At 40.6% G+C, this 27,704-nt stretch overlaps 1 protein-coding gene across 1 annotated transcript; it reads left to right on the top strand.

Moving 5' to 3' along the window:
• Window positions 1–370: 370 nt before the first annotated feature.
• On the top strand, window positions 371–27,704 carry LOC127437307 (NLR family CARD domain-containing protein 3-like). Its single transcript, XM_051692156.1, has 8 exons — window positions 371–420; window positions 1,650–1,769; window positions 4,850–4,930; window positions 6,114–7,925; window positions 8,110–8,283; window positions 15,934–16,107; window positions 24,489–24,655; window positions 26,012–27,704. Exons 1-8 carry the CDS (start codon window positions 371–373, stop codon window positions 26,020–26,022), a joined length of 2,589 nt encoding a protein of 862 aa, XP_051548116.1. The 3' UTR covers window positions 26,023–27,704.

The following is a 27,704-nucleotide window of genomic DNA, read 5'->3' as shown; positions in this document are numbered from 1 at the left end:
AGCCAATGGGAAGGAAATAAGCAAACCACTCCAACCATTCTACCAACACAAATGTAGGATTTGGGATTGCAGCGAAGTTTCTCATCGCCTAAATAAGAGCTGATAGCTCATGGGGATTAGAGCTATAATAAAATTATAATCTGTAGGTATAAATAATGGATGAAGACCCACCTTGACCTAACGTGGGTTCTTGGCTTTTATATGACTACACATAGAGCACAGCTCGGGTTAATACAGTTCCTCAAATGTTCCCTGAGCAGCCGCCTCATGATCATTTATCTGCCACATGTGTGTTATATTCAGTGGAGTCAGTGGAGGAGATCAGACTCATCAGATCCACCTGCGCAGCTTCATGAGGACTCAATGATTCATGGAGGAAACACAAACAAACAGAGATGGAGGTTTTTCTTCAGGATGCAGGTACTTTTATTAAAGTCTCTACTAATTATCTTCAGGGGTGCAACTCTGACAGAAACACCATACTGCCATAACATGCAAGGAATTATATCAACACTGAAACATATAAACAAACTTTCCCATAGCTTGTAAAAATGAGGAATAAATATAAATCCAGAAGTTTGTGTAAAAATTAATAATCTGACAAAGCCTTAAAATGACTATAAATTACTACAATATATAAGAACTGCATATTTGTTTTGCAAAAACAGCGTCAAAGCATTCGATTTTGGTCACTGTGAGAGCAGCATGTTTACATTTTCTTTAGTATTTAGTGCAGCAAATATGTGTAGTTTCCCAAAATTACCTTTGAAAAAAGTAGTCTGCTGAGGCAGTACATGGTATTTACATTTACACGGTATTTGTGGGAAAAAAGCCCCCCTTTTGCAGGGGCTAAAGGCCCCCCATAAAACACATTTTCTTAATTGGGGGAATATATTTGCTATGAAGAATATTCAAAGTGGGCTCACATTGAGCCCTCATGCCACCCTACTAAATAAAAAGCAATGGTACATTTTGGTACATTAAGTGCTTTCATTTACTGTTGGTGTTTTGATAATCTCTTGGTTGGAAAATGTCTTTACTGTTTGAGTTGTTCAAAAGCTGCTCATGCAGATGTTGAACTTCATTTAAAAAGACCTTCTTCTTTACTGTTTTTGCTCTCTGTGTTCTAAAGTATCCCAACCACTCCAAACAATTTAGTGCATCAGTGAGCTGATTCAAACTGAATTGCAAGCCAATCCCGACTGTTTTGCTAACCCGTTTGACCAATTAATTGAAAAGACAGATTAAAAAGAATGATTTATTTGTTAATTGGGCTTCACCAGTTCTGCCGAGCTGACAGAAATGACAAATGGAGTCTGGATACACAACATGATTGCAGAAATACAGTATTAACAAGGAAAATGCTTGCCTCTGGTTATACCTATCATCTCCTCCATGCTGATCAATCATAGAATTGAATGAAGTAGCACGTTTTCATCATCTTAATGGTTCTCAAGAACATGAACAGTCAAAAACGCTGCACAACATGCTGATTTTTCAGCAAAAGTGTACAAAAGACTCAATTAAATGCACATGAAAACTAAACAAAATTGTTTTCTCCAATTTTTTTGTGTTTCTGGCTCTGTTTTGATTCTTGCTGCACTAGAACAGAATTGATTAAAATGGCCAAATGTATTTCTGTTTTACAGAAGCCCAATCCAGAAAGAGAGATCAGACTCACCAGAACCCAGCTGTGTGTCCATGATGAGTGACTGGTCAATGGCTAAGCCACCAGAACTCAAAGATGAAGGCTTCCCCTCTGATGTTAGGTAAAAAATATATACTTTTCAAATTATTTAAATTATTAATATTTAAAGGTATTTTGAGCAGCCCGCTCAGCTCCATCCATCCCATTCTAGCTCAACCTATAGTGTGATTTGTGGCTACTTGAACTAGCTGTTCAGCCGGGGGAATATGAACAACCATGGCAGACTTGGAAAAGAAATTTAGCTTCGTCTACAGATGTTAAAGCCATTATTCGAAGACTTGCTAAAAGAGACACAGAGAACGGAGAGTACACAGAGACAGAGAACAGAGTAAAACAAGAGTGGACGTTGGCGTTGCATTTACAAGGTGGAGGACACACACGCACACGTACACAACACAACCAATTATGAGATCGCTCTGGCAAATGGGAGCGCCAATAATGAGACATCGCCGCCTACCACCGTCAACAACAGCGATCTCACCTAGGGCGCCAAAATAGTCAGAAACGGTGCTGTCATTACGCTTAGTAGTTACCCAAAGAACCATGCTACCTCATGTGCTGGATCCCGTGCGCCGCACATGCAGTTGCCTTTCAATCCAGCAATGTTATCGGATGACAGGATTCCTCTGCCACGCTTTCTGACCGATGTGTTTATGTTATAGTGGTTGTAGCAATTCCTTTAGTTCCAGGGAATGAAGAAGCGAGGGACTTCGTTCCAATAAGACAGTCTTTATTTAACAAAAATCCTCGCATTTCAGTGGAACACTTCCCAAATCACTCGCACACACACACAGCTTGAAGCTCGGCTTTCTCTTTGTCTGCCGCTGTCTTCTCCCTTTTTATCTCTGTCACACAGCTCACTGGGAATACAAACAGGTGTTAGCACAGGTGTAAATCCTAAAGCACTCAGCTTTCCCAGACGTCACTCTCCACAGATCGGCGCTCGATCACACCCCCGCCTCCACATACCACCACCGCCCGACTCAGGCCGAGGAACCGTCCGGACTGCTACCGACTCCTTGATATCCTTCATGCGGTGGAGCCACTGGAGCAGGGCATGATCCAAACAGAGGGTGAAGGCCCTCCCAAGCATGTAGTACAGGAGGGTGAAGACTGCCCATTTGATGGCCAGGCACACTTTCTCTATCGTGCTGTACTTCGTCTTTCACACCAAGAGCTTCCGACTAATATACAGCACGGGGCGCTCCTCCCCCTCCATTACCTGGGATATTGCAGCCCTCAACCCCCTGTCTGACATGTCCGTCTGTATCAAAAAAGGGAGAGGGAAGCCAGGGGAATGCAAGAGTGGTCCACCACAGTGTGCAGCTTTCACTTGTGTAAACGCCTGTTGGCACGGCTCCATCCACTGGACCGGGTCTGGTGTTCCCTTTTTAGTGAGATCAGTCAGTGGGCTGGTGACATCCGAATATTAGGTACAAACCTACAATAATAGCCAGCCAGCCCCAGGAACTCTCTTACCTCCTTTTTGGTCTTGGGTCTTGGACAAGCCGCAATAGCTGCTGTTTTATCAATTTGGGGATGCACTTGTCCATGACCCAAGTGGAAACTCAGATACCGTACTTCCACCCGTCCAATTGCACACTTCTGTGTATTCATCTGTGAGTTCCGCCTGTCTCAGCAATCTCATGATGGCCCTCAGATGCTGGATATGCCACTGCCAATCATTGCTATAAATAATAATATCATCCAGGTTGGCAGCGACATATGCAACATGTGGCCGGAGAATTTTGTTCATGAGTCCCTGAAACATAGCCGGGGCCCCAAACAAACCGAACAGAAGGGTAACAAATTGGTATAAGACAAACAGAGTGGAAAATGCAGTTTTTTCTTGGGACATGGGAGTCAAGGGGATCTGCCAATATCCCTTCATTAAATCCAGTGTCGAATAAAAGCGAGCCACACCTAACAGATTGAGCAGTTCGGCAATGAGAGGCATTGGGTACGCATCGAATTTAGACACCGCATTAACTTTTCTATAGTCCACACAAAACCAGACCATCCTGTCGGACTTTGGTTCCAAAACCACCGGGCTGGCCCAGTCACTGTGGGACTCCTCGATCACACCCATATCTAGCATGGCCGTGAGTTCTTCCCGGACCACTTTTTTCTTGTGTTCCGGTAACCGATAGGGGTGGGAACATACCACCACTCCTGGTGTCATCTCAATGTGGTGTTCTGGTGACCAGGTTTGTATGACTGGGTAGAGACGAAAACACATTGAAAAACTCTTTTGGCAACCTGTTAACCTCATTGACTTGGGACGGTGAGAGGTGGTCTCCACAGGGAACTGGGGTGATTTGATGGGCGGTTTTTGAATCCACCTCTGGACCTAACTCCGCCCTCTCTGGGACGACCATCACCAAAGCCATGGGTACCACCTCTCTCCATGGTTTTTGGAGATTCAGGTGGTAAATTTCCCATGCTCCGCCTCTATCCATTCATTTTACCTCATAGTCGACTCCCCTAACTCAAATGTTACCTCAAAGTGTGACCTCAAAAGGCCCTTGCCACTTGGCTAACAATTTAGAGCTTGATGCTGGTAATAACACGAGGACTGTATCTCCCTGTGAGAATTTCTATAGCTGAGTGCCCCTGTTATACAGTCGGGACTGCCATTCCTGGGCCTGGAGCAAATTCTCCTCTGTTAGTTTCCCCAGTGTGTTGAGTTTTGCTCTGGTCCAGAACATATTGAATTTCGTTCTTACTCTCTGAAGGTCCCTCCTCTCAGTTTTCCCTCAGAACATCTAGGACTGTATTAACTGTAGTGGAAGTGGGAATTAATATTATCATATTAGTGACATGCAAATTTATCATCATATGACAAGACCAGAACTGGGTTTAATTAAAAAACAAAAAAAAACAAACTTGTCTCAGCCTCAGAAGACATGCCCACAGTTGTTCATTGACTGCCTCAGTGATAAATCATCTAGAAATACCATAAGATCTCTGAAATTGACAGTTCCAATTTGATTGGCTGGCTTGTATTTTAATTTTAGAGTGCACAGGAAAACAAAGTTTAGTAGTCAAACAGTCAAAGTAAATTTCCATGCATGAAGTGTTTTGACTCGTAAAACCGAAGATATACTGTATATTGCTATGTGAGTTTCATTACTGTTCCAGAGTCCAGCTGGAGGAACCAGACAGAGAAACTGAACAGATGAGCTGTACAACAGAACAGAGAATCACCATCACAGACAAACAGTGAGGCCACAATTTATACACATAAAAACACATAGCAAATAGAACAATTGAAGAGAAAAGTAAACAGACTGAAATTCAGCAGACAATATTGATTATTTTATTTAATTTAAAGGCATTGTCTTCTCTATAGAAATTTTTTAAAGGTGCTGTAAGTGATTTTAGTTGTTCTGGAACTTAAACCTTCCCCATTTAATTAGAAACGCCCATTTTTCCACCTTTCTCCCTCATTGCCCTCATCATTTCTCCCTCTGTTTAATCTCCCTTTGTGCTCTGTCTTGTGCAAGTTTGTTTTGCCTGTGTTCCTGTCCAAGCCAAGGCCACCAGGGCCCCATTCTTCGTACATTGATTACGGAGTTATCTGGATTTGACTGTTGACGATTTGAACCGATACTGTATTGGTACCATAGATACTTAACCTCCAACCTCCGCACTTCTATCATAGGAGAGAGCGTAACGGCTAGTAATTGCCCTTTTGGCTGCACCCGCTGGCAGGCTTTTCCCCACCTCTCTAGGGCTGGGGAGGGGGACAAGGGGAGGGAAAAACAAAGTAACAAAAAAGAGGAGAAGGAAAGGGCAAGGCAGAGCAACAGTGAGAGAAAAAACTTGCTCGCCGGTTTCCCAGACATGCCGTCACCTGGTCCTCAATCACGCCTCCACCCTCTGGCAGATGACAGCCGCTCCTCCCCGGGCAGACCGGAGCCAGTCCTCCGACCCCTGGCGGATGGAATGCCCCTCCGCATTTTGGCGACCGGTAGGGAACTCCTCCGCCCCTGGCAGTGGCTCCACCACTCCAGGTAGCTGCCAGCGAGCCCCTCCTCCCCTCATGGATGGCGGCCATTCCTCCGCATCCAGGCGGTCGGCAGAAACTCCTCCGTCCCCCGGCGGATGGCTGCGGCTGCAGATTTGATTTTAAACTGATTTATACTTTCTGTGCAACAATGTGTGGCATTTTACTGTATGTAGGTGACAGGCTCTTACTATTGTTGTTTGAGTGTCATATCTCAGATGGAAGTAAAAATGCAAATTCCTAATAGAGTTGAAATTGTATCAATACACTCATCGCAATGCAGTTATAATGTCAACTCACTACAAACACATCAGACATGATTATTGACAATCTCCACCTCTTTAAATATTTTGTACTGGTTTCATAATAAATTAATCTACTCTTTCAATCTTATAGCAGTGAATCTCGAGTTCATGATGTCCACAACATCCTTAAGTCAAATCTGCAGAAGAAGTTTGAGTGTTTATGTGAGGGAACAGCAAAGCAGGGAAACCCTGCACGACTGAATGAGATATACACAGAGCTCTACATAACAGAGGGTGAAAGTGGAGAGATCAGTAATGAACATGAGGTGAGACAGATTGAGGCAGCATCCAGGAGTGCAGCAACAGAGGACACACCAATAAAATGCAATGAAATATTTAAACCTTTACCTGGACAAGACAAAGCTATCAGAACTGTGCTGACAAAGGGAGTTGCTGGCATTGGAAAAACAGTCTCTGTGCAAAAGTTCATTCTGGACTGGGCTGAAGGGAAAGGAAATCAGGACATCCACCTCGTATTTCCTCTTCCTTTCAGAGAACTCAATTTGATGAAGGACAAAAAACTTAGTCTTTCAGATCTTTTGCATGTGTTTTTCACTGAAACTAAACAAATGAAAATTTCCAGTGATGAATGTAAAGTTTTCTTCATTTTTGATGGTCTGGATGAGTGTCGAATGTCACTGGATTTTCAGAGCAATGTGAGATTGTGTGATGTAAGTGAATCAGCCTCAGTGGATGTGCTGCTGGCAAACCTTATCAAGGGTAATCTGCTTCCCTCTGCTCTCATCTGGATCACCTCCAGACCAGCAGCAGCTGATCTCATCCCTTCTAAGTGTGTTGATCGAATGACAGAGGTACGAGGATTCAGTGAGCCACAAAAGGAGGAATACTTCAGGAAGAGAATCAGTGATCAGAGTCTGGCCAATAGAATCATCACACACCTGAAGTCATCAAGGAGTCTCTACATCATGTGCACCATACCAGTGTTCTGCTGGATTTCAGCCACTGTCCTAGAGAGAATGATGGGTGAAGCAGATAGTGGAGAGATCCCCAAGACACTGACTCAAATGTACACACACTTCCTGATTATTCAGACAAACATCAAACATGAGAAGGATTATGAGAAGAAAGAGACAGATGAAGACATGATTTTCAAACTTGGGAAACTGGCTTTTCAGCAGCTTCTGAAAGGCAATCTGATCTTCTACGAGGAAGACCTGAGAGAGTGTGGCATCGATGTGACAGAAGCATCAGTGTACTCAGGATTGTGCACTCAGATCTTCAGAGAGGAGTTTGGGCTGTACCAGGGGAAAGTGTACTGCTTTGTTCATCTGAGCATTCAGGAACATCTAGCAGCTCTATATGTGCGTCTTTCCTTTACAAACAATAGCGTGTTTCCCAAGAAAACCAAATCAAATCTGTTTGCTAATGTTTTAAACTTGATAAAACATCATTCATCAAAACATCTTTCATTATTTGAGTTGCATCAGAGAGCTGTGGATGAAGCTTTACAGAGTAAGAATGGACATCTGGACCTCTTCCTTCGTTTTCTTCTGGGTCTCTCATTGGAGTCTAATCAGACTCTTTTACAAGATTTAATGGCACTGACAGAAATCAGCTCCCACAACAATGAGAAAACAGTTCAGTACATAAAACAGAAGATCAGGAAGAATAGCTCTCCAGAGAAATCCATCAATCTGTTTCACTGTCTGAATGAACTGGGTGATCATTCACTAATGCAGGAGATCCAACATTACCTGAAATCTGGAATAATAAAAGAAACCAAGCTCTCCTCATCACAGTGGTCAGCTTTAGTTTTTGTGTTGTTAACCTCTGAGCAGAAGATGGATAAGTTTAAACTGAATGAATTTGTTGGAGGAGGAAATAAAGCAGATGAAGTTCTTCTGAAGCTGCTGCCTGTGATCAACAAATCCAGATCAGTTCAGTAAGTAACACTAAGAAAAATCATTACACTGTGAAAACAGTCTGTTTGTCTGATAGATAACAGTGTCAGGGTTAGTTTGCCTTGGGGATTTATGGTTTAATATTGTCTTTGATAATTAAGTCTTTGTTGAACTGATCTGTTCCCAGAACTGTGTGAGTAAAGAGTGTGTCATTATTCCCTGCAGGTTGAGGTATTGTGGTGTCTCAGATGAAGGTTGTGCTGCTCTGGCTTCAGCTCTGAGATCAAACCCCTCGCACCTGAGACAACTGGATTTGTCTGGGAATAAACTAGGAGACTCGGGAGTGAAGCTGCTCTCTTCTGGACTGGAGAATCCTCAATGTAAACTGGAGATACTGTGGTAAGATAATCTCTCTGAGAATCACACATGACCTGATAAACAGTTTGTAATTTTAATATGGTACAAGTGAAGCTGATGCTTAAGGATCAAAATCAACAAATACAACATGTTTGCACATGCTAGCTCAAAATTATTGATAACTGAAGATAAAGCTGATTTTATTCATCTTCACTTTGAGATCTGAAACACACACTCCACTTGTCTACCACAGACCTGTGGCTCGTTCTTTGTTTCTGTTTCTTGACATTGTTATTTATGATTTAATACTGTAGATCATCTTTGATAAAGAAGTCTCTGTTAAACTGGTCTGTCTCCTGAACTGAGAATGTGAAGAGTGTCAATGCTTTCTGCAAGTTTTGCCCCGCATCTTTTTGCTCATGCTTATCTGTAAACAAATGAGAACAATATCACTCCAGCGCAACTGAACCCACTTTATTTCACATGCCATGACCCGCTGGTCACTATGGTGGATCCTTTATGCAAGAACAAGAGCTCTACATGTTCTGTTTCTCTACCTGCTATGGCCTTCAGGCCTGTAAGGCTAATACCATATTCTACCCACAAATAAGTACTGTATATACAGATGATTTTATCTCTCCATCACTGCAAACTAAGGCCTTCCTCTATCTGTTGTGACCTGCAGATCGCTATCATGCTCTCTCCCTAATATTACTGGTAGACATCACTCTTAATGCTAATTTCTTTACCCATGACATTCACAGGCAGCTGAGTCTCACACTGAATTCTTTATCAATACAAAGTACTTAAACTGCCTAAGGAACAGTATTGTCATGTGTATTTTGTTGATTCATGTCTTTTATTTTGAAAAGTTTAGTTACTGTTCCCTTGTCATGTGATTTTATGTTTTCCCTCCATGTTCATGTTCATGTCATGTTTTTATTGGTTTATTGTGTAATTATCTTGTTAGAGTTCTGTCTGTTCATTGGTTCTTGTTCTCCCATGTCTTGTATTTAAGCCCTCATGTTTGCCATTGTCCTTTGTCAAGTATTGAATGTGAGTGTAGACGGTTATGTCAAGCCACGGTTATGTCAAGCCAAGTTTTCAGCCATAGCCATAGTCAAGTTCATGTTTATGTTTTATGTTTCACGTTTGTAGTTAGGGTTATTGATTATCACGTTTGTAAATAAACTGCAATTGGGTTCTTCATCTTCACGTCATCGTCTTCATCATTGCCATTGCCAGCAGACAAATACATTACAGAATACTTGACCGAATAATGAACCTAGCAGTTCGGCTCATACGTCTACATCAGGGGAATCGTCCCCTGGAGGATTATGTAGAGGACTTTTGTGCTCTGTCCAGCCAGGTGGATTTTAATTTGGTCACCCTCAAGGACATTTTTAGGGTGGGGTTAAGTGAGCCGATCTCCTCCTTGATGCCTGGCAGTCGCAATTCCCTCAGCCTGGCTCAATATATCGACCTCACCCTACAGATCATTGGTTCCACGTTCACTTTGGGGGAGGCGGACGCCGAGCCAGAGTTCCACGACATGGCCGCCGCCAAGCCAGCGTTCCTCATCATGGTCGCTGAGCTAGCGCCATCTTTTGCTCCATGCCACATCACAGCAATGCCTCAGCCTGCTCCATGCCATGTCACAGCAACGCCTCAGCCTGCTCCATGCCATGTCACAGCAACGCCTCAGCCTGCTCCATGCCACGTCACAGCAACGCCTCAGCCTGCTCCATGCCACGTCACAGCAACGCCTCAGCCTGCTCCATGCCACGTCACAGCCACACCTGAGCAGTTGGACCTGGAGGTGGTTCCCACCCTTATACCCACCCTTAGTTTTCCTGAGCAGGCAAGGGGAACTTTCGGCCCTCCGACCCCGCCTGGACCCTCCGAGCCCTGGACTTCGCCTTGGCCTGTCGGTCCCTTGACAGTGCCTCAGCTCTTCGTTCCCTCGGCTCCACTGTGGTCCTTCAGCCTGTCGGCTTTGCCGGGGTCCCTCATCCCTCCAGCTCCTCCTTGGTCTGTCGGTCACCTGGCTCCGCCTTGGCTCTCCGATCCTCTGACTGCGCCTCGTCCCTCAGATCTGTCAGCTCCAATGGGGACCTCCTTCCCTACGGCTCCACCTTGGTCCTCAGTCCCACCGGCTCTACCTCAGTCTTCCGATTCCCCCAGCTCCGCCTTGCTCCTCCCTGCCATCGGCTCCACCCTGGCCCTTCAAGTCTTTGGCTACTCTCCGGGCACCAAGTTCCATGGCTCCGCCCCTCGAGCCTCTCATGGCTCCACCCCCCACGGACTTTGCCCTGGTCCCATGCCCCTCGCCCTTTCTCGCCATGCCCCACACCTCAAGACACCACCCCCCCAACCCCCCCCTTAGTGGGGGGGATATGTCGTGTATTTTGTTGATTCATGTCTTTTATTTTGAAACATTTAGTTCCCGTTCCCTTGTCATGTGATTTCATGTTTTCCCTCCATGTTCATGTCACATTTTCATTGGTGTATTGTTTAATTATCTTGTTAGATTTCTGTCTGTTCATTGGTTCTTGTTCTCCCATGTTTTGTATTTAAGCCCTCATGTTTGCCATTGTCCTTTGTCAAGTATTGAATGTGAGTGTAGATGTTTATGTCAGGCCACGTTTATGTCAAGCCATGTTTTTGTCAAATCAAGTTTTTAGCCATAGTCAAGTTTATGTTTTATGTTTCACATTTGTAGTTAGGGTTATTGGTTATCACGTTTGTAAATAAACTGCACTAGGGTTCTTCATCTTCATGTCATCATCTTCATCATTGCCATTGCCAGTAGCCAACTACATTACAAGTATTCTCATCTTTAGTTGTGTTTCTGAATTCATTGATATGTTCAACTGCTCTCTCTACAGATGTTCTTGTAGACTTTTAATAGTGATCGACTGATTTGGGATTTTTATTGGCATATGCCGATATCTTTAGAGCAGGGAGATCGATAGGTCGATGTAATGATGACAAATATGCTATCATACAAAGTAAATTGATAGTAAATAACATGTACAGAACATTTAAAAAAATTCAAGAAACTTTTATTAGTGGCCAAGCACTGAAAGTGCGTAGCCACCTATTGTATCAGTCGTCGTCTTCTCATACCCTCTAGTTCCACCAACTGTTCAAAGTTTCACTCACAATTCCGTCTATAACTTTTGAACTGTAAGGTCTAGAAACAAAATTATATTTTCCTGTGATTCCTTGGGCCAAGCCAAGTTAGGCTGGGTAGTGTTGATTTTAAGCTCTGCCCACTAGATTTTCCGGCATTTTGAATTTTATGAAAAACCTACTTTTTCGAACTCCTTAAGCCGTTTGTCCAATTTGCTAAATTTTTCATGTATCATTTAAAGACACTGCTGACAAAATTTAATCAAAAGCTTCTTGATAAATCACACTGTTCCTGAATAACTACAGGTGCATCTCAATAAATTAGAATGTCGTGGAAAAGTTCATTTATTTCAGTAATTCAACTCAAATTGTGAAACTCGTGTATTAAATAAATTCAATGCACACAGACTGAAGTAGTTTAAGTCTTTGGTTCTTTTAATTGTGATGATTTTGGCTCACATTTAACAAAAACCCACCAATTCACTATCTCAAAAAATTAGAATATGGTGACATGCCAATCAGCTAATCAACTCAAAACACCTGCAAAGGTTTCCTGAGCCTTCAAAATGGTCTCTCAGTTTGGTTCACTAGGCTACACAATCATGGGGAAGACTGCTGATCTGACAGTTGTCCAGAAGACAATCATTGACACCCTTCACAAGGAGGGTAAGCCACAAACATTCATTGCCAAAGAAGCTGGCTGTTCACAGAGTGCTGTATCCAAGCATGTTAACAGAAAGTTGAGTGGAAGGGAAAAGTGTGGAAGAAAAAGATGCACAACCAACCGAGAGAACCGCAGCCTTATGAGGATTGTCAAGCAAAATCGATTCAAGAATTTGGGTGAACTTCACAAGGAATGGACTGAGGCTGGGGTTAAGGCATCAACCACACACAGACGTGTCAAGGAATTTGGCTACAGTTGTCGTATTCCTCTTGTTAAGCCACTCCTGAACCACAGACAACATCAGAGGCATCTTACCTGGGCTAAGGAGAAGAAGAACTGGACTGTTGCCCAGTGGTCCAAAGTCCTCTTTTCAGATGAGAGCAAGTTTTGTATTTCATTTGGAAACCAAGGTCCTAGAGTCTGGAGGAAGGGTGGAGAAGCTCATAGCCCAAGTTGCTTGAAGTCCAGTGTTAAGTTTCCACAGCCTGTGATGATTTGGGGTGCAATGTCATCTGCTGGTGTTGGTCCATTGTGTCTTTTGAAAACCAAAGTCCCTGCACCCGTTTACCAAGAAAGTTTGGAGCACTTCATGCTTCCTTCTGCTGACCAGCTTTTTAAAGATGCTGATTTCATTTTCCAGCAGGATTTGGCACCTGCCCACACTGCCAAAAGCACCAAAAGTTGGTTAAATGACCATGGTGTTGGTGTGCTTGACTGGTCAGCAAACTCACCAGACCTGAACCCCATAGAGAATCTATGGGGTATTGTCAAGAGGAAAATGAGAAACAAGAGACCAAAAAATTCAGATGAGCTGAAGGCCACTGTCAAAGAAACCTGGGCTTCCATACCACCTCAGCAGTGCCACAAACTGATCACCTCCATGCCATGCCGAATTGAGGCAGTAATTAAAGCAAAAGGAGCCCCTACCAAGTATTGAGTACATATACAGTAAATGAACATACTTTCCAGAAGGCCAACAATTCACTAAAAATGTTTTTTTTATTGGTCTTATGATGTATTCTAATTTTTTGAGATAGTGAATTGGTGGGTTTTTGTTAAATGTGAGCAAAATCATCACAATTAAAAGAACCAAAGACTTAAACTACTTCAGTCTGTGTGCATTGAATTTATTTAATACACGAGTTTCACAATTTGAGTTGAATTACTGAAATAAATGAACTTTTCCACGACATTCTAATTTATTGAGATGCACCTGTATATGTCATAAGCATGACCTGAGGGTACCTGCAACATTTCAGCACAGTACTACATAATGGTCAGGAAATATGAAAAATTGCTATTTTTGCTTATAACTTCTGAAAAGTTTGGTCTAAAATTAGGCTGGTCTCTTTAGATTCCTTGTGTCATGCCGAGGACGGTGATATCCATTTTGCCATGGTTGGCCATACTTCCTGTCCACCATTTTGAATTTCATTGAAAACATTATTTTTCAAACTCCTCCGAGGCCATATGTCCGATTCATACTAAATTAGTCGTGTACCATTTAGGGACACTGAAGACAAAAAGTTATTAAAAGCTTTTTGATAAACCAAACTAACAAAGATAGTGCACCAAAGAAGTAGATGTCAAGACGCCTAAAAGCATCTGAGGCTGTATCTCGGCAACACTTTGCCGTATTGACATGAAACATTTTGTGTGTCATTGTCACCACACCCTGACTGCACCATGTACAGTTGGTGACAGTTCCACCTATTAGTCAAAAGTTATAATTAATTATATTGTAATAAAAGCAATTCTGCTTATGTTTTATATAAAAAATTATACATTTTTAGCCTATTGAATATATTCAAAATGTTTAATGCATGAGGTAAAAATCTAGTTAAAAATAATGAATTTTTATTTTGAATGAACAGGGTGTGCAAAAACTACAACTTCACTCACTTTTTGGAAGCGAGTTGAATGTTGTTATACATAATAATTCATTATTAATGTGGTATCCATTCAAGTTTATTATTATAATATAATACAGAATTATTAATATTTTTTGGATAACATTGGTTTTATAAAATCTTTTTCTGTCATATTTACTTTATCTTCATTAAGAGCTTTTATTTTGAAGAAAAAATGAAAGTGCAGTGTGATTTTGACAGTTTACAGTTTTCCTTATTAAATCTGGTGAAACGCTGTCATCGTCTCCTTTTCTGTGATAGGCCTACTGTGTAGAGTTTTTAGATTTATATAATAAATTGTAGCAGTACAGATGTTTGAAATTGCATGAAGGAGTGAACCTGCAGCACTTTGCTTTCACAATGCACAGAAATCACTCTTAGATGCTGACACGGCCAGGATAGCCTTCTTTGAGTGTTTCTGACTGACCATCACGTAACATTCGTGAGCCAGAGTGACACAGTTTTAATCCAGACTGATATAATATGCACGTTACAGGAAGAAATCACTGAATTTAAGCATGTTTTGACAGGTTAGTGAAATCTTTGAAAGGAATTAAATTTATTTAATCCCTTACACTCTAAAGACATTTGACGGATTTACGCTAAAATCGCATACCCCAAAAGTAAGAGCTTATAACTCAAAAAAAAAAAAAAAAAAAAAAAAATTGCAAAGAACATCAATTGCATGGTACAAATTTTCAGAAAACATTTCCAAATTAAAAAATATATATATATATTTGGGTCCTGCTCAGAGACTCTTATTCTACAACACTGCAGACAAAACACACAAAACATCAGCACTAAAAATAAACTTTTCAGTTATTATTCAGTTTAACATTATACGTTTTAGACAGGAAGTATGGATGGTCAAAAAATGTACTTTGACATTGTTCTCCAAGATGTCAACTATACAGGAAAAAAATTTGTTGATAGGACTAAACAATTCAAAGTTATAGCATATGGAACCATGGTTCCCAGGGTGGACTTTTATTTATCAAAGTGTCCAAAAACCCTCTCTAAACCATAATTCATGTGTTTTAATGAACATTAAAACAGAATAACAAAAAACTATGAATGAATCCACAACACAAAGCGCACACTTCCGACTTCTCACGTGAACGCGACATAGTGCTTGCGTTACTGATGTGTTGACTGCTGGCAGGAAGCAGTTTTGTTTTTTTTTACAATTAACAACAGCTTATTATTCCACATAAGAACTGATGCAACATCTGCACAATAGCTTTATTTATTTAACCCATTTGTAGGATCTTCCATTGGCTGAGTCTGGCATGAGAGCTGCACATGCAGCATCCAAAAATTTGCATTAATCATTTTCATGCAAATTCAGTATGGGCTCTCCCACTGAATGCTGTTCGGGCCTTGGCTTGAGGATTCGGCCCGTTCATATCGCAGAGGAGGCTCTTGTTCTAAAGCAGCTTTAATCATTCCATTTGAATGCATTGTGGGCTCTCCTGTTTGAATGCAGTGTGGGCCCTCCCGTTCAAATGCATCCCGGGCTCTCCCTATCGAATTGCAGTGTGGGCTCCCGTTCAAATGCTGTTTGAGCTAACTTATGTTTATCTATCATGGGCTCTCCCATTCGAAGTGCTGAGTGGGCCCATTCCATTTGAATCCATTTTAAATTTCTAGTGTAAACCTGATTGAATGATATGCCAACTGCTTTCATAGCTGAGATAATCCTCAAAGACTTGTGACTCTGGTTAGGTGAGTTAAACATAAATTTTAACGACATAAACATACTTTATAAATGTGTTAAATTTGACAGAAATTGGGTATGTGGGGTGTAAAATAAGATAAAATATGCAAAACAGATGTAGCTCACAGCATAACATTTGTACATTAATCAGTACTAAGGGGCATTATAGCACATGTCAGGGAAATTAGCCTAATAGCTATACAACAAGGCTAGATAAAATATTTGGAGATAATGTGAACCTACAGTATATGAATTCTTCTTTGCAGTTTGTGGAATTGTAATGTCACAGATGAAGGTTGTGCTGCTCTGGCTTCAGCCCTGAGATCAAACCCCTCACACCTGAGAAAACTGGATCTGTCTGTAAATAAATTAGGAGACTCAGGAGTGAAGCTACTCTCTGCTGGACTGAAGAATCCTTACTGTAAACTGGAGATACTGTGGTAAGATCATCTCTCTGAGAATCACACATGACCTGATACACAGATATGTTATATTCTGCAATAGTGCAGCTGATGTTGATGTTTTAGAATCAAAATAAACAACTAAAACATGTTTACCGTGAACACAATCTCATTTTTTTTTAAATACCTAAAATATAACACAGTTTTCATTTATTTTGGATTTTGTTTAGTCACAACATAATTTACATTTACAAATTTGTTATATACAGTGCAAGGGAATGTAATGGCAGAAGAGGTAGGATGTGTTGGATAAATATAAAAAGACTAACTGTGAATTGCACATAATTATTGCTCAATGGGGTAGTTTTAACTGTTCATGAGATGGATAGCCTGAGGGAAAAAACTGTACCTGTGACTGACGGTTCTGGTGCTCAGAGCTCTGAAGTGTCGACCAGAAGGCAACAGTTCAAAAATGTAGTGGGCAGGGTGAGCGGGATCCAGAGTGATTTTTCCAGCCTTTTTCCTCACTCTGGAAGTGTACACTTCTTGAAGGGTGGCCAGGGGGCAACCAATAATCCTCTCAGTAGTCCGAACTGTCCTTTGTAGTCTTCTGATATCAAATTTCATAGTTGAACCAAACCAGACAGTTATTGAAGTGCAGAGGACAGACTCAATGACTGCAGAGTAGAACTGTATTAGCAGCGCCTTTGGCAGGTTGAACTTCCTCAGCTGGTGAAGGAAGTACAACCTCTGCTGGGCCTTTTTCACAATGGAGTCAATGTGGGTCTCCCACTTCAGGTTCTGTGAGATGGTAGTGCCCAGGAACCTGAATGACTCCGCTGCTGCCACAGTGCTGTTTAGAATGGTGAGGGGGGTCAGTGTTGGGGTGTTCCTCCTAAAGACCACAATGATCTACACTGTTTTGAGTGTGTTCATCTCCAGGTTGTTTTGACAGCACCAGACAGCCAGCTGTTCAACCTCCCTTCTGTATGCAGATTCATCGTCATCTTGGATGAGGCCGATGACAGTAGTGTCGTCTGCAAACTTCAGGAGCTTGACAGAGGGGTTCTTGGCAATGCAGTCATTTGTGTACAGGGAGAAGAGTAGTGGGGAGAGCACACATCCCTGGGGGGCACCAGTGCTGATTGTACAGGTGCTGGAAGTGAGTTTCCCCCGTCTCACAAGCTGCTGCCTGTCTGTCAGAAAGCTGGTAATCCACTGACAGATAGATGTGGGAACAGAGAGTTGGTGTAATTTAGTCTGAAGAATAGCTGGGATGATGTGCCGAACTGAAGTCCACAAAAAGCATCCTTGCATATGTCCCCAGTCTGTCCAGATGTTGCAGGATATGATGCAATCCCATGTTGACTGCATCCTCCACAGACTTGTTTGCTCGATAAGCAAATTGAAGGTGATCTAGAAAGGGTCAAGTGATGTCCTTCAGGTGGGCCAACACCAGTCTCTCAAATGATTTTCATCTTGGGTGTCATAATGTAACCGTGAGGGACCGATAGAGGTGATAGACATGCATGGACATCAACAGGTATATTGCCACATAAGTGCTTTATTGAATAAGTGAAAGTACAGGGGTTGCTATTTACAAGTAAAGTGATAAACTGTACAAAAGAAATAAAATTAACACTATGAACAACATAAACTGTGTTACTTTTCAATAAACAATGAAAATTATCTTCAAACAGCTATACTCCACTCACTTTACCCCCTTCCACTCACCACAAAGGCTGGGAGAAACTGTTTTAAAAAGTGTAAATTCCAAACAGTAAGACCAGGGAATAAACCAAATTATAAAGTGGGGCGAAAAAAAGATGTAAATGCATCAACAAACAAATGTAAATTAGAAATGAACAACACTCAAAATAGACAATAAGAAAATGATATTGATGTTGCTTTTATAGCAGAAACAGATTACATCTGCTCAACCTATTCTGCCAGTCATGAGTTGATGTGAATTCTAATTCTTAAAGCAATATTACTCTCATGGCCATTGAAAATAATATCACAGATATTTTGAAATACTGTTTATAAGCAAGGTAGCTTAAGATTGACAGACTTTAAGTGACTAAAGTTTCAGATATAGCACAGTCAACTTCTCCTTGAAAACAAATGAGACTATTGGACTAATCTACAACTAAAACTACTACATAAAACTAAACTAACAAACATAGACACACATAAACACAGGTTAGTAAATGAGCTTCAACAGAAAATGAATGAGAATGATATTAAGGCAATACATCTGTACTGTAGCAGAGAAAAATGAACATATGCTGATCTCATGTGGAGTCTATAGACCATGCCTTGAACAAACCATCAAAACTTTATTTAATACACCTCAATTTAAGATCGAGTTACCCATATGATAACACACCATCTTTTAGTGAAAGTCTGGAGGTTTGTACTTGCATGTTGCTTGGAAGTCCTTTGGTTTGGTTTGGTTTGGTTCATAGGGAGTCTTTGTTGTGAGCTGCATCTATGGTCTGGTGTTCCGATGAAGAATAGAAATCGATGGTGGACGCCAGAGTTATGGAATGACCAGGTGGAGCCTTGGAAGTGACTGCAGAAGAAAGATCAGAACTTCTACATTTTTGAAACTTCAAGGACTCAGAAAATGTGGACACCCGTTAGGGGTGAACTCTGGAACTATCAGAAAACTTGGTATCTCGGGGACTGTTGAGAATTCCGGAACTCAGCTAGTGTTTTTGGCGCATGGAGTTATACTCTTTTTGTTTGGCCACACCCCAAAGAGGTTTTAAGCCTTTCAGAAGTTACATTTGCAATGGCATGTGATCAGCTCTCTCCTTTCCTCAAGGTGATTAACATAACATTCTTTTGGTCACATGTTCTCCAGTTTCTGCTCTTAGAAATTGTATATTTTATTAATGGACTAATAACATGAATACGATGCAAGTGACTAAATTATTTAACATCAACATTCTGGACATCAGTTATCTCATAGATAGTAGACATCATATACTTTGGAACATGTAGTTACAAAGCATAAGAAATAAATGATTAATGATCAGCTTGTTAGGAATAAGAGTGATTACAAGTTGTAGCATATTTTAAGGGTTATCATTTGGTAAGATGAATTGGTCCATTTTTGCTTTTGAAAAATAGACATTTGGAGAGATGAAAAAAGAGGTAGGGCATTTTCTGTGAAATCCTGTCTTTTTTCTGTGAAATAACTCCAATGTTGAAGAACTATACAACAGAGGAAAATACTAATGGAAAACTGCACAGATGAGAAATGAAAATAAACAGCAAAATACAGACAGATGGTGCAATGTCATCATTTCACAGTAGTGAATGAAAATCAGGGAGAAGTGATAAAGCATGTTGTGATATTTACAGACATGTGCACCTATGCCTGAATATACATAACAGTATCTTTATCCAAATGTCATGACCATGAAACACAGCAGGTAACAATTAAATTTAAAACTGGCATAGTGTCCATGTGTATAGATAATAAACTGTATTCTTGGAATATGAAGAGTATGAATGTTTTTGTACTGGTGCACTCTGACCTACAAACCATGTGACGAGCCACATCAGCACCTCAAACTGACTTTTGACATTAATAGTACTTTAAATCCTTTAAGTCCTTCTGATACTGAGAAGTCCAAACCACTTTTCATGTGAGGTCGGTTAGCACCGTGACACAGCTGGAAATGTTTGGAATAAAATGGCTATACCAGAAAACTAACCCAAGAAAGGACCTCATCTTCTTTATTGTTTGCAGGAAACAAGAGCCCAGTACATCCACCTTGTCCACTTGAGGCTTTATAACTCCTCCCCAGCACAGAATATAACCTCCAACTTTACCAGGTGGCAGTTTTTGCATTGATCACCAGTACTGCATCCTGGATCTTTCAGAACCTCTCCACATGGTGCTCCAGGTGTTCCTCCCATGATGCACTGCAGATCACTACATCATCAATATATAAAGCAGCAAAGTTCTCAGTCCCACGTAGCACAAAATCTATCATCTGCTGAAAGGTTGCTGTAGCTCCATGAAGTCCAAATGGCATCCCGGTAAAATGATATAGCCCACCTGGGGCCTAAAAAGTGGTCAGCTCCTTGACTGTGTTAGTTAGAGGAAACTGCCAGTAACCTTTACACATGTCCAACATACTCAGTTACCTGGCCTTTCCCAAATGTTCCACCAACTCATCAACCATAGGCATGGGATAAGGGACAAAAGCTGAGATCGGATTTAGCTTAGAAATGTCCATAAAGAATCTCAATCCACCAAGTCAGCAGGAGAAGCAACGCATTTTGACCTGGCACTAAGGTCCTCTTCCTCTAGGACTTGTCGTACCAGATTTTCTGCTGTTAATGGGCTTTGGCCATGTTGTCACAGACTAGCTCTGACATGATGTCTATCTTCCCCTTCATTTTCAGGAATTAAGACACTATGTTGGTCTGTTCACATGGGTCATTGGTCCAAGTCAAAATGTACCTCTGACACTAACTTGCGCAGCTTAGATGTCAGGGTGTGATTAAAATGTTCCACCATGCCATCTGTCTGGGTGTGGTACAGAGTGGTCTGAAAGGGCTGCATGCCTAGCATGGTGTAGACATCCCTGATCTGTTTTGATGTGAAATTTGTGCCTTGGTCCATCAATATTTCTCTTGGTATGCCCACCCATGGGTAAAACTGTATGAGTGCATTAACTATTTGTCATGTTTTGACCTTATTGAGAGGAAAGGCTTCTGGGGTGTGGGGTAATCACAAATGACCAAAATATACCGGTTCTCTGTCTTAATCCTCTTCAATGGGCCTACCATTTCCATGGCTATCCAATCTGCTCAAAGGTTGTCAAGTAATGTTCAATATCCTTATCCTCTAGGAGCAACAACATTTTTGGACCTTGCCAGCCCATTTATGGGGTCCTAGCCAAAGCAGAAAAATCAAACTCCTGTCCTGGGATTTCTGGTTGCTTCCCTGGATGTCATGTATACCTCGGGTGGGTGGGGGCACAGTAGATGCTATAGCAGATGGTGGGGGAGAGGCCTGAGCTGTCACATCTCCCAGTGACTGTTGTTCTTGCCTTTTTCATTGGACCTTATTCTGCAGCTGCATAAACTGGTGTTGTAATGCGTTCCACCTGTGTCCCTTCGTTTGACCTCATTTTCCAGATGATCTACTCTGGCTTGTTGTGTCTGCATAAAGGACTGTAGTATCATACTGAGATTGGCCATGCTCTCTTCAGCAGCCACTTTAGGTGGATACAAGGTGTCTCTCTTGTCCAGGCTTGATCCCTGAGAGCCTCATCAGAACCTCTTAGTGGAGTTTGCCTCTTGGGGCCCATCGTGGTAAGCATCCACTGCCCTCTACTGGATTAGAGTGTCTGCTGCTACCATGTGTCGTAATGTAACTGTGAGGGACCAAGGTAGGTGATAGACAGGCGTGGACATCAACAGGTATACTACCACAAAAGTGCTTTTTTGAATAAGTGAAAGGAAAGGGTTGCTATTTACAAGAAAGATTAATAAACTGCACAAAAGAAATGAAAATATTTACAATGCTATGAACAACATAATCTTTGTCACTTAAAAAAAAAAGCTTTGAAACAACAAAACCTGCAGCTATACTCCACTCACTTTACCCCCTCCATCCACCCCAAAGGCTGGGAGAGACTGTCTTTAATAGTCTAAATTCCCACCAGTAAGACCAGGGAATAAACCCAATTTTAAAATTGAGCAAAATAAAAAAAGAACATGTAAATGTAATAATAAACAAATGTAAAGCAGAAATGAGCAACATTCAAAACAGACAACAAGCAAATGGTATAGAATGAATAACTATATTGTAAATATATAGCAACATTTGAAATAAAATAGCTAGAAAATTGTTTTGTCTGGACCCTTTAAATGTGTGAAATACGCAGTCCACCCAGAAGCAGACGTGAACAGTAGACCCATGGTAACAAGACTGATAAATGAGGATGATACTAATAGAAAACTGCAGTGATGACAAATGAAAATAAATGTTAAAGTGCATACAGATGGTGTAATTTTATTATTTCATAACTCTGAATGAAAACCGGGGAATAGTGATGAAGTGTGTTGCCCCTTTTACCTGTCAGACATCACTGAAATGGGTGGCATGAAATATCAAGCATTTTTTTATAACAGGCCTAGGCTCTGTAAACAGTGGTATGAAAAGGTGGCTGTGGGCTGCAGCTAGATCCTTTGTTTAACCAATCAGAAGACTTTCTGCCTGTCAATCATTGTGCATGTTCACAGGGCAGTTCATATACACTTGTATAAATGACAGTAATGTGTCCTGCTCTTGCAAAATACTCAGGGGGACCATCTGCCCTCCATCTACTCCAATACAATGGTCTCCAGGTGTGTTTGTGAGTATGCATGTGTTTTTGGAGTGCAGGGTTTCGGAAAGAGGGGGTGTGCCTAATTCAATGGCTAAAGGCGTGGTAACACATAACTTCGCACTGCGAAATTTCGCTGGCCAAGAAGCTGTGGGCGGATGTTGAGCTTGTGTAAATTATGCAAAAAAAGTACTGCCAAGCAGCCTCTTTTTAATGCTGCAATTTATACTCTGGGAGAGGGAAATTAAAAATAAACTCACCGCTAAACAGGGACTAAAAACTAAATGTTTTCATTTTGGTTCATTCTGAGCAAAAACTGTATTTTTTCACTCCGGTTCAGAAGTTCCGCAGCATCCTTTCCAAAAGTTTACTGGTTTGAACAAAATAAAAGAACGGTTGATAACGTTCTTTTAAAAATGACAGTACTCTGTGCCAAGGGGTGGGTGAAATACCAATTGCAGTGTTGCCAGATCTCGCAAGAGAAACAAGCAACATGGTCTGGAAAAACAAGCCCAAAATAAGTCACTTGCCTTACCAAAGATTTTTTTCCTGTGTGGTGGATGTATTGGTATAGAAATCATAACAAGCAGTAAATTAACAGTTAAGTAAAATTTTGTTTACAGATCTGCTTCTGAGTCAAAACCCGGCAGCATCAAATCTGTATTAATGCATCATATCTAACAATAATTCAATGAAGACCTGGAAGCAACTGAGAAATGTAATTTTTACCTATTACAATGTTTTCCTTGTGTGAGGAATAACCATGAATGTACATGTAATAAATATACATAGTTGTTAAAAAGGTCTTCAGAGAATGCAACATCCACAATGATGATTAGGCAAAGAAATGTGTGATGCAGCAGTTTCCTTCAGGATCAAAGCACTTTCATGCAGTTTCATTTTTTCAGGCAACATTAAGTGGTGTAGTTAAAACAATGTACTGTGATAAACCTTTTGGCCTTTAGTTTCATGAAAAAATTATCGGAACAAAATTAAACGGTTATAACCGGTTACAAGCATTAAAAAATAAAGTTTTCACTCCAGAACAATTGAACATCACTTTGTTCTGGTTTTCGGTTACATTCTGCAAAAAATGTCATTCATTTTTGGTTTTCTTTTTCGTTCCTTGAACCGTTTTTAGTCCCTGCCGCTAAAATGATATCCTTGTCCATTGTGAATATTTAGTGTAGCTATGTACGAAGCACCACCCACACAGAGGTCACTGCCAAACCAAGCAACTTCATATTGGTCAACGCTGTGAATTCGCCTATCAAAGTACACCAAACTTTAACTCCACATGAAATCCATGAGGAAAAATTATTTGTCAATGGAAGTCCGTAGCGCAGATTCCCATTGAGATGACTATTTCTCCCGTGTGTGACCGTGCCTTTAGTCTAGTGGAAGTTCCAGTATTGTAAAAATCGCTTACAGCACCTTTAATGTAAAGATCCTTTTTAGAATTTTATAATCTTTCAGTTTATTTAATACTTATTGTATCATATGGCCCTACATCAGCGCTACTGTGATTTGGCCGCAGGCAATCACAGCAGTGCTGATTTAGGGCCATATAGCACGATTGTGAGTGTGATATTGCTTATATACAACAGTTCAATGAACAAGTAAATTTTTAAAAAAATTAGTAAAAACTGAGTACGGTCATAAAAACACATTTGTGCATGGAACTACTTTCTTACGCGACGGATCAGAATCTGCCGTTGCTGGTTCAAACCAAATGGTGCGTCCAAGCCTTCGTTAGTAATTCAAAAATGTTACTTCACAAATAGTATCACAAGTGCTGATGGTGTGAGACCATTAGTACTCATGGAACGTCTCTCATCCAATCAAATTCGAGAAACATAACTAACTGTTGTATATAAACATATATAATTCAGACATTCATCTGACATCTCAGACATCTCATCTATACATCTGTCTTTTATTGTTCTTTGTGATTGATTATGATTGTTTTTTATTTATTTATTTATTTATTTTAATAATTAAATCTATTTTAAACTGAGTAAATTTGAACTGAGAGAGTGAAGAGTGTGTCATTGTTCCCTGCAGGCTGAGGGATTGTGGTGTCACAGATGAAGGATGTGCTGCTCTGACTTCAGCTCTGAGATCAAACCCCTCACACCTGAGACAACTGGATCTTTCTGAGAACAAACAAGGAGACTCAGGAGTGAAGCTGCTCTCTGCTCTACAGAATGACCCACAGTATAAACTTGACTGTGAGTAGCAGTAATTTCAAATAAATGTTGACCATATTTACATTATTACATTTCATCAAGTTCATTCAATCATACAACTATTTTTACTTTTGAACTTAATACTTTTGAACTTTTAGAATCCTCCTTTGATATGCTCTGTGTATATAATAAATAAATTGTTATTATTTATTGTACACCAGTATATATCTGTTAGGACTATAATTTTGTCTTGTTAGTTTTGTGTTATTATATGTAAAGAAAATATTGCCATAAAACCAATTAACCATGCCCCCTGACCAGCATAAATTGCATAAAAAGGGATTTTCTTACCATCAGAGCAGTTCAAGCTTGAATACTTTCACAGTCCACAGTAAGTGGATTACTCTAACAATTCAAGCAATGTTTTTCAAGAGCAGGCCATACAGTCTCACAATAAGTGAGGAGCAGTTCACATAGGACACATTCCTGCATTCAAAAGCAGATGGATGGAACGTAACTGTTTTAAATGTAGCAAAACTTTTTCACAGGTTAATTACTTGACACCGTGTGTCAGAGGCGGTGCTCATGGTGAAAGACGCGACACAGCAGCCAAAGATGTCCATACGCATTTGTACATAGACCAATCATTTTAAAAAATCAGAGCAATACCATACACGTGGTATGAATTACGGGGGGTCTCAGACCCCCGGAAACAACCGGAGACTCCACGGAAAGAACCGGAGACCCCCCAGACAGCTATTTTGCAAGTCACCTGATTGGAATCTTGGCCAATGCAGATCTGAGCAGATCCCTTCTTGTTCGCTGTAACTCATGCACTACAAGCACCGTAACTTTGCACTTCAAGCCCGCTAAAACGCTTTCACTTCCCCCCACCCCCACCCCAACTCCAATTAATAACATGATGTTTAATTAGTTAAATTAATTTTAATTAATTAATTAAACATCATGTTATTAATTGGAGTAAAGATTTGCAAGCCTTAATATCTTTAGAATAACAAGCCCTAATATCTATAGGTCTGTGTTTGAGTTTTAATGAATATCTCTGGATGTAAGGTAAAGGATTGTGAAACACTAACACATGTTTTTAAAACATTAACTGATATGTTCAGATAATTTTTAATTAAAAGAAGATAGTGCTAGCATATTGTTTGGACTATTTTTTTTTCTTGATTGTCAGGGTATATAACGTATTAATATGATTTCTACATCAGTGGTGTCTAAATGCCTTTCCATATAATTCATCATGAAAAGCTGTGGCCTAATCCATTTACTGCTGCATTTTCACCCATCCAGCAGCATGAGTCACAATGTGCATTTGTATGGAGCAGTACTGTCTCATACTGGCTATGTGACTTGTGTTTTTTTCTGTTCTGACAGGTTTGGTATGACTGACAAATTCTCTTATGAGCAGCTGATGGTAAATAAGGAGCCACTACAGAGACTCACAGTCAACAGAATCAAAAGATAGTGAAGACACAGTGACATCTCAGTGACAACATATTTTAATATTGCAAATCCAATCAGATTTCCAGATTTCCTCTGATAGATCTGATAGTAAAACTGTTCAATGTTTTCATTCCCCAAAAGCAAAATTACAGTTTTTCTTAATTACTATTAATTGCTACTTAATTAATTGATTACTTAATTACTAAGCAATGTCATCACAAGCCTGGTCCAATGCTTGTAGAAGGTTTTCTCACTGGAAGGGATTTATAACATATACTTCCCACCGCAATACAGAGAACTTCTCTATGGGGTTGAGGAATGGGGAATATGGTGGGAGAAAAACATTTGAATGTGGTATTGGCAGTGAAATGCTGATGCACCACAGCAGGGAAGTGGAAACTGACATTGTCCCAGATTACAATGTAATCTAGAGGCTGTATCTGTTCTTGCTGAAAAAAAAAAGAAGAAAACACAGATCATCAAGAAATTTCAGCAGACATGCTGCATTGTATGGACTCAAGATAGCATAGCCGCCTTTTACCACTGGGCTGAACAGTTCACATCGCAAAACCGTATCATTCCATGCCGATCCAGGCCAGCTGGTGCGGTTATGGTTTCTTGTTCCACTGTGGTACATAACAGATCCGTCTTTTGGTGAAAGCATGAGAGGTAAACATTGGAGTGAGTGCGGCGCACTATGGAGGATGTTCGCATATTCCAGTTTTTAGGACTGCTTTTTCCATGGTTTTACTCTGCTAACAAACAGCAAAGACATGGACCATGTCGCAAAAGGGAAAGGAAATAAAAAAAGGTACGAGGTTTTCCATCATTTGCTGAGGGCTTGTGTTTGCCACCAGACACGAACATGCAGAAAGGTAAACATTCCCAGACTAGCTACAAAGGATATTTATTGACAAAATAATATTGTAAATTGAAAATTGTATATGAGAATATATCAATGTATTTTGAGTTTAAATGAGCTAGTAATCTTCTTCCCTGATGAAAAAGACATGTAGAATAATAAATGTAGGCTACAATACTAGTTAAACCATCAAAATAAGATCTTGAAGATACACTGAATGAGTCGCCACATGCTAAAGCCATTCTACCAGCATGGTTGAGAATGGTTGAGGAAGGTTAGCTAACCATGCAGAGAATTCCAGGCTGAGAACGGTTTATAATCATGCCGTGCTGAACCTTGTGTGCTCCAGTGGAAATGCTAGTGTAACTGCTCCATACCATGCTCAGAACCGTTCGGCCCGATGGTGAAAAAGCGGTTATTGTGACATTGCCGCCATGCTGACCAGGAACATCCACCATGGCCCAGTGGCCAATAATGTTCTGCCCACTTCTCCTCTGTTTGGTGAGATTAAATTCAGCCTCATCAACCAATATGAGCTCATGTGGAGTGTCTTGTGTATCAATTTCAAACATTCTCAACAAAAGAATATGTGCATGCAAATGAAAATATACTGTAATAGAAATATACTGCAAATAAAAAATACTGTAGTAAAAGGCTTTCACATAGTCTGTTCAAATATACTGCTGAAGGAGTGTACATACTTGCACATACACAGGTCTTTGGCCTGTTGGGAATTCCTTTCAAAAGGAACAGAGTACACTT

The sequence above is a fragment of the Myxocyprinus asiaticus genome, chromosome 48 (assembly GCF_019703515.2).
Source record: "Myxocyprinus asiaticus isolate MX2 ecotype Aquarium Trade chromosome 48, UBuf_Myxa_2, whole genome shotgun sequence".
In the NCBI taxonomy this organism is placed as follows: Eukaryota; Metazoa; Chordata; class Actinopteri; order Cypriniformes; family Catostomidae; genus Myxocyprinus; species Myxocyprinus asiaticus.
This window is presented reverse-complemented; position numbering and strand designations above follow the sequence as displayed.

Excerpts from the sequence above, each read along its gene's own strand:
- LOC127437307 (XM_051692156.1), top strand. The coding sequence starts at position 371 with ATGGAGGAAACACAAACAAACAGAGATGGAGGTTTTTCTTCAGGATGC. Across the intron at positions 8,284-15,933 it reads TGTAAACTGGAGATACTGTG|TTTGTGGAATTGTAATGTCA; the intron begins GTAAGATAATCT and ends TCTTCTTTGCAG. Across the intron at positions 16,108-24,488 it reads TGTAAACTGGAGATACTGTG|GCTGAGGGATTGTGGTGTCA; the intron begins GTAAGATCATCT and ends TGTTCCCTGCAG.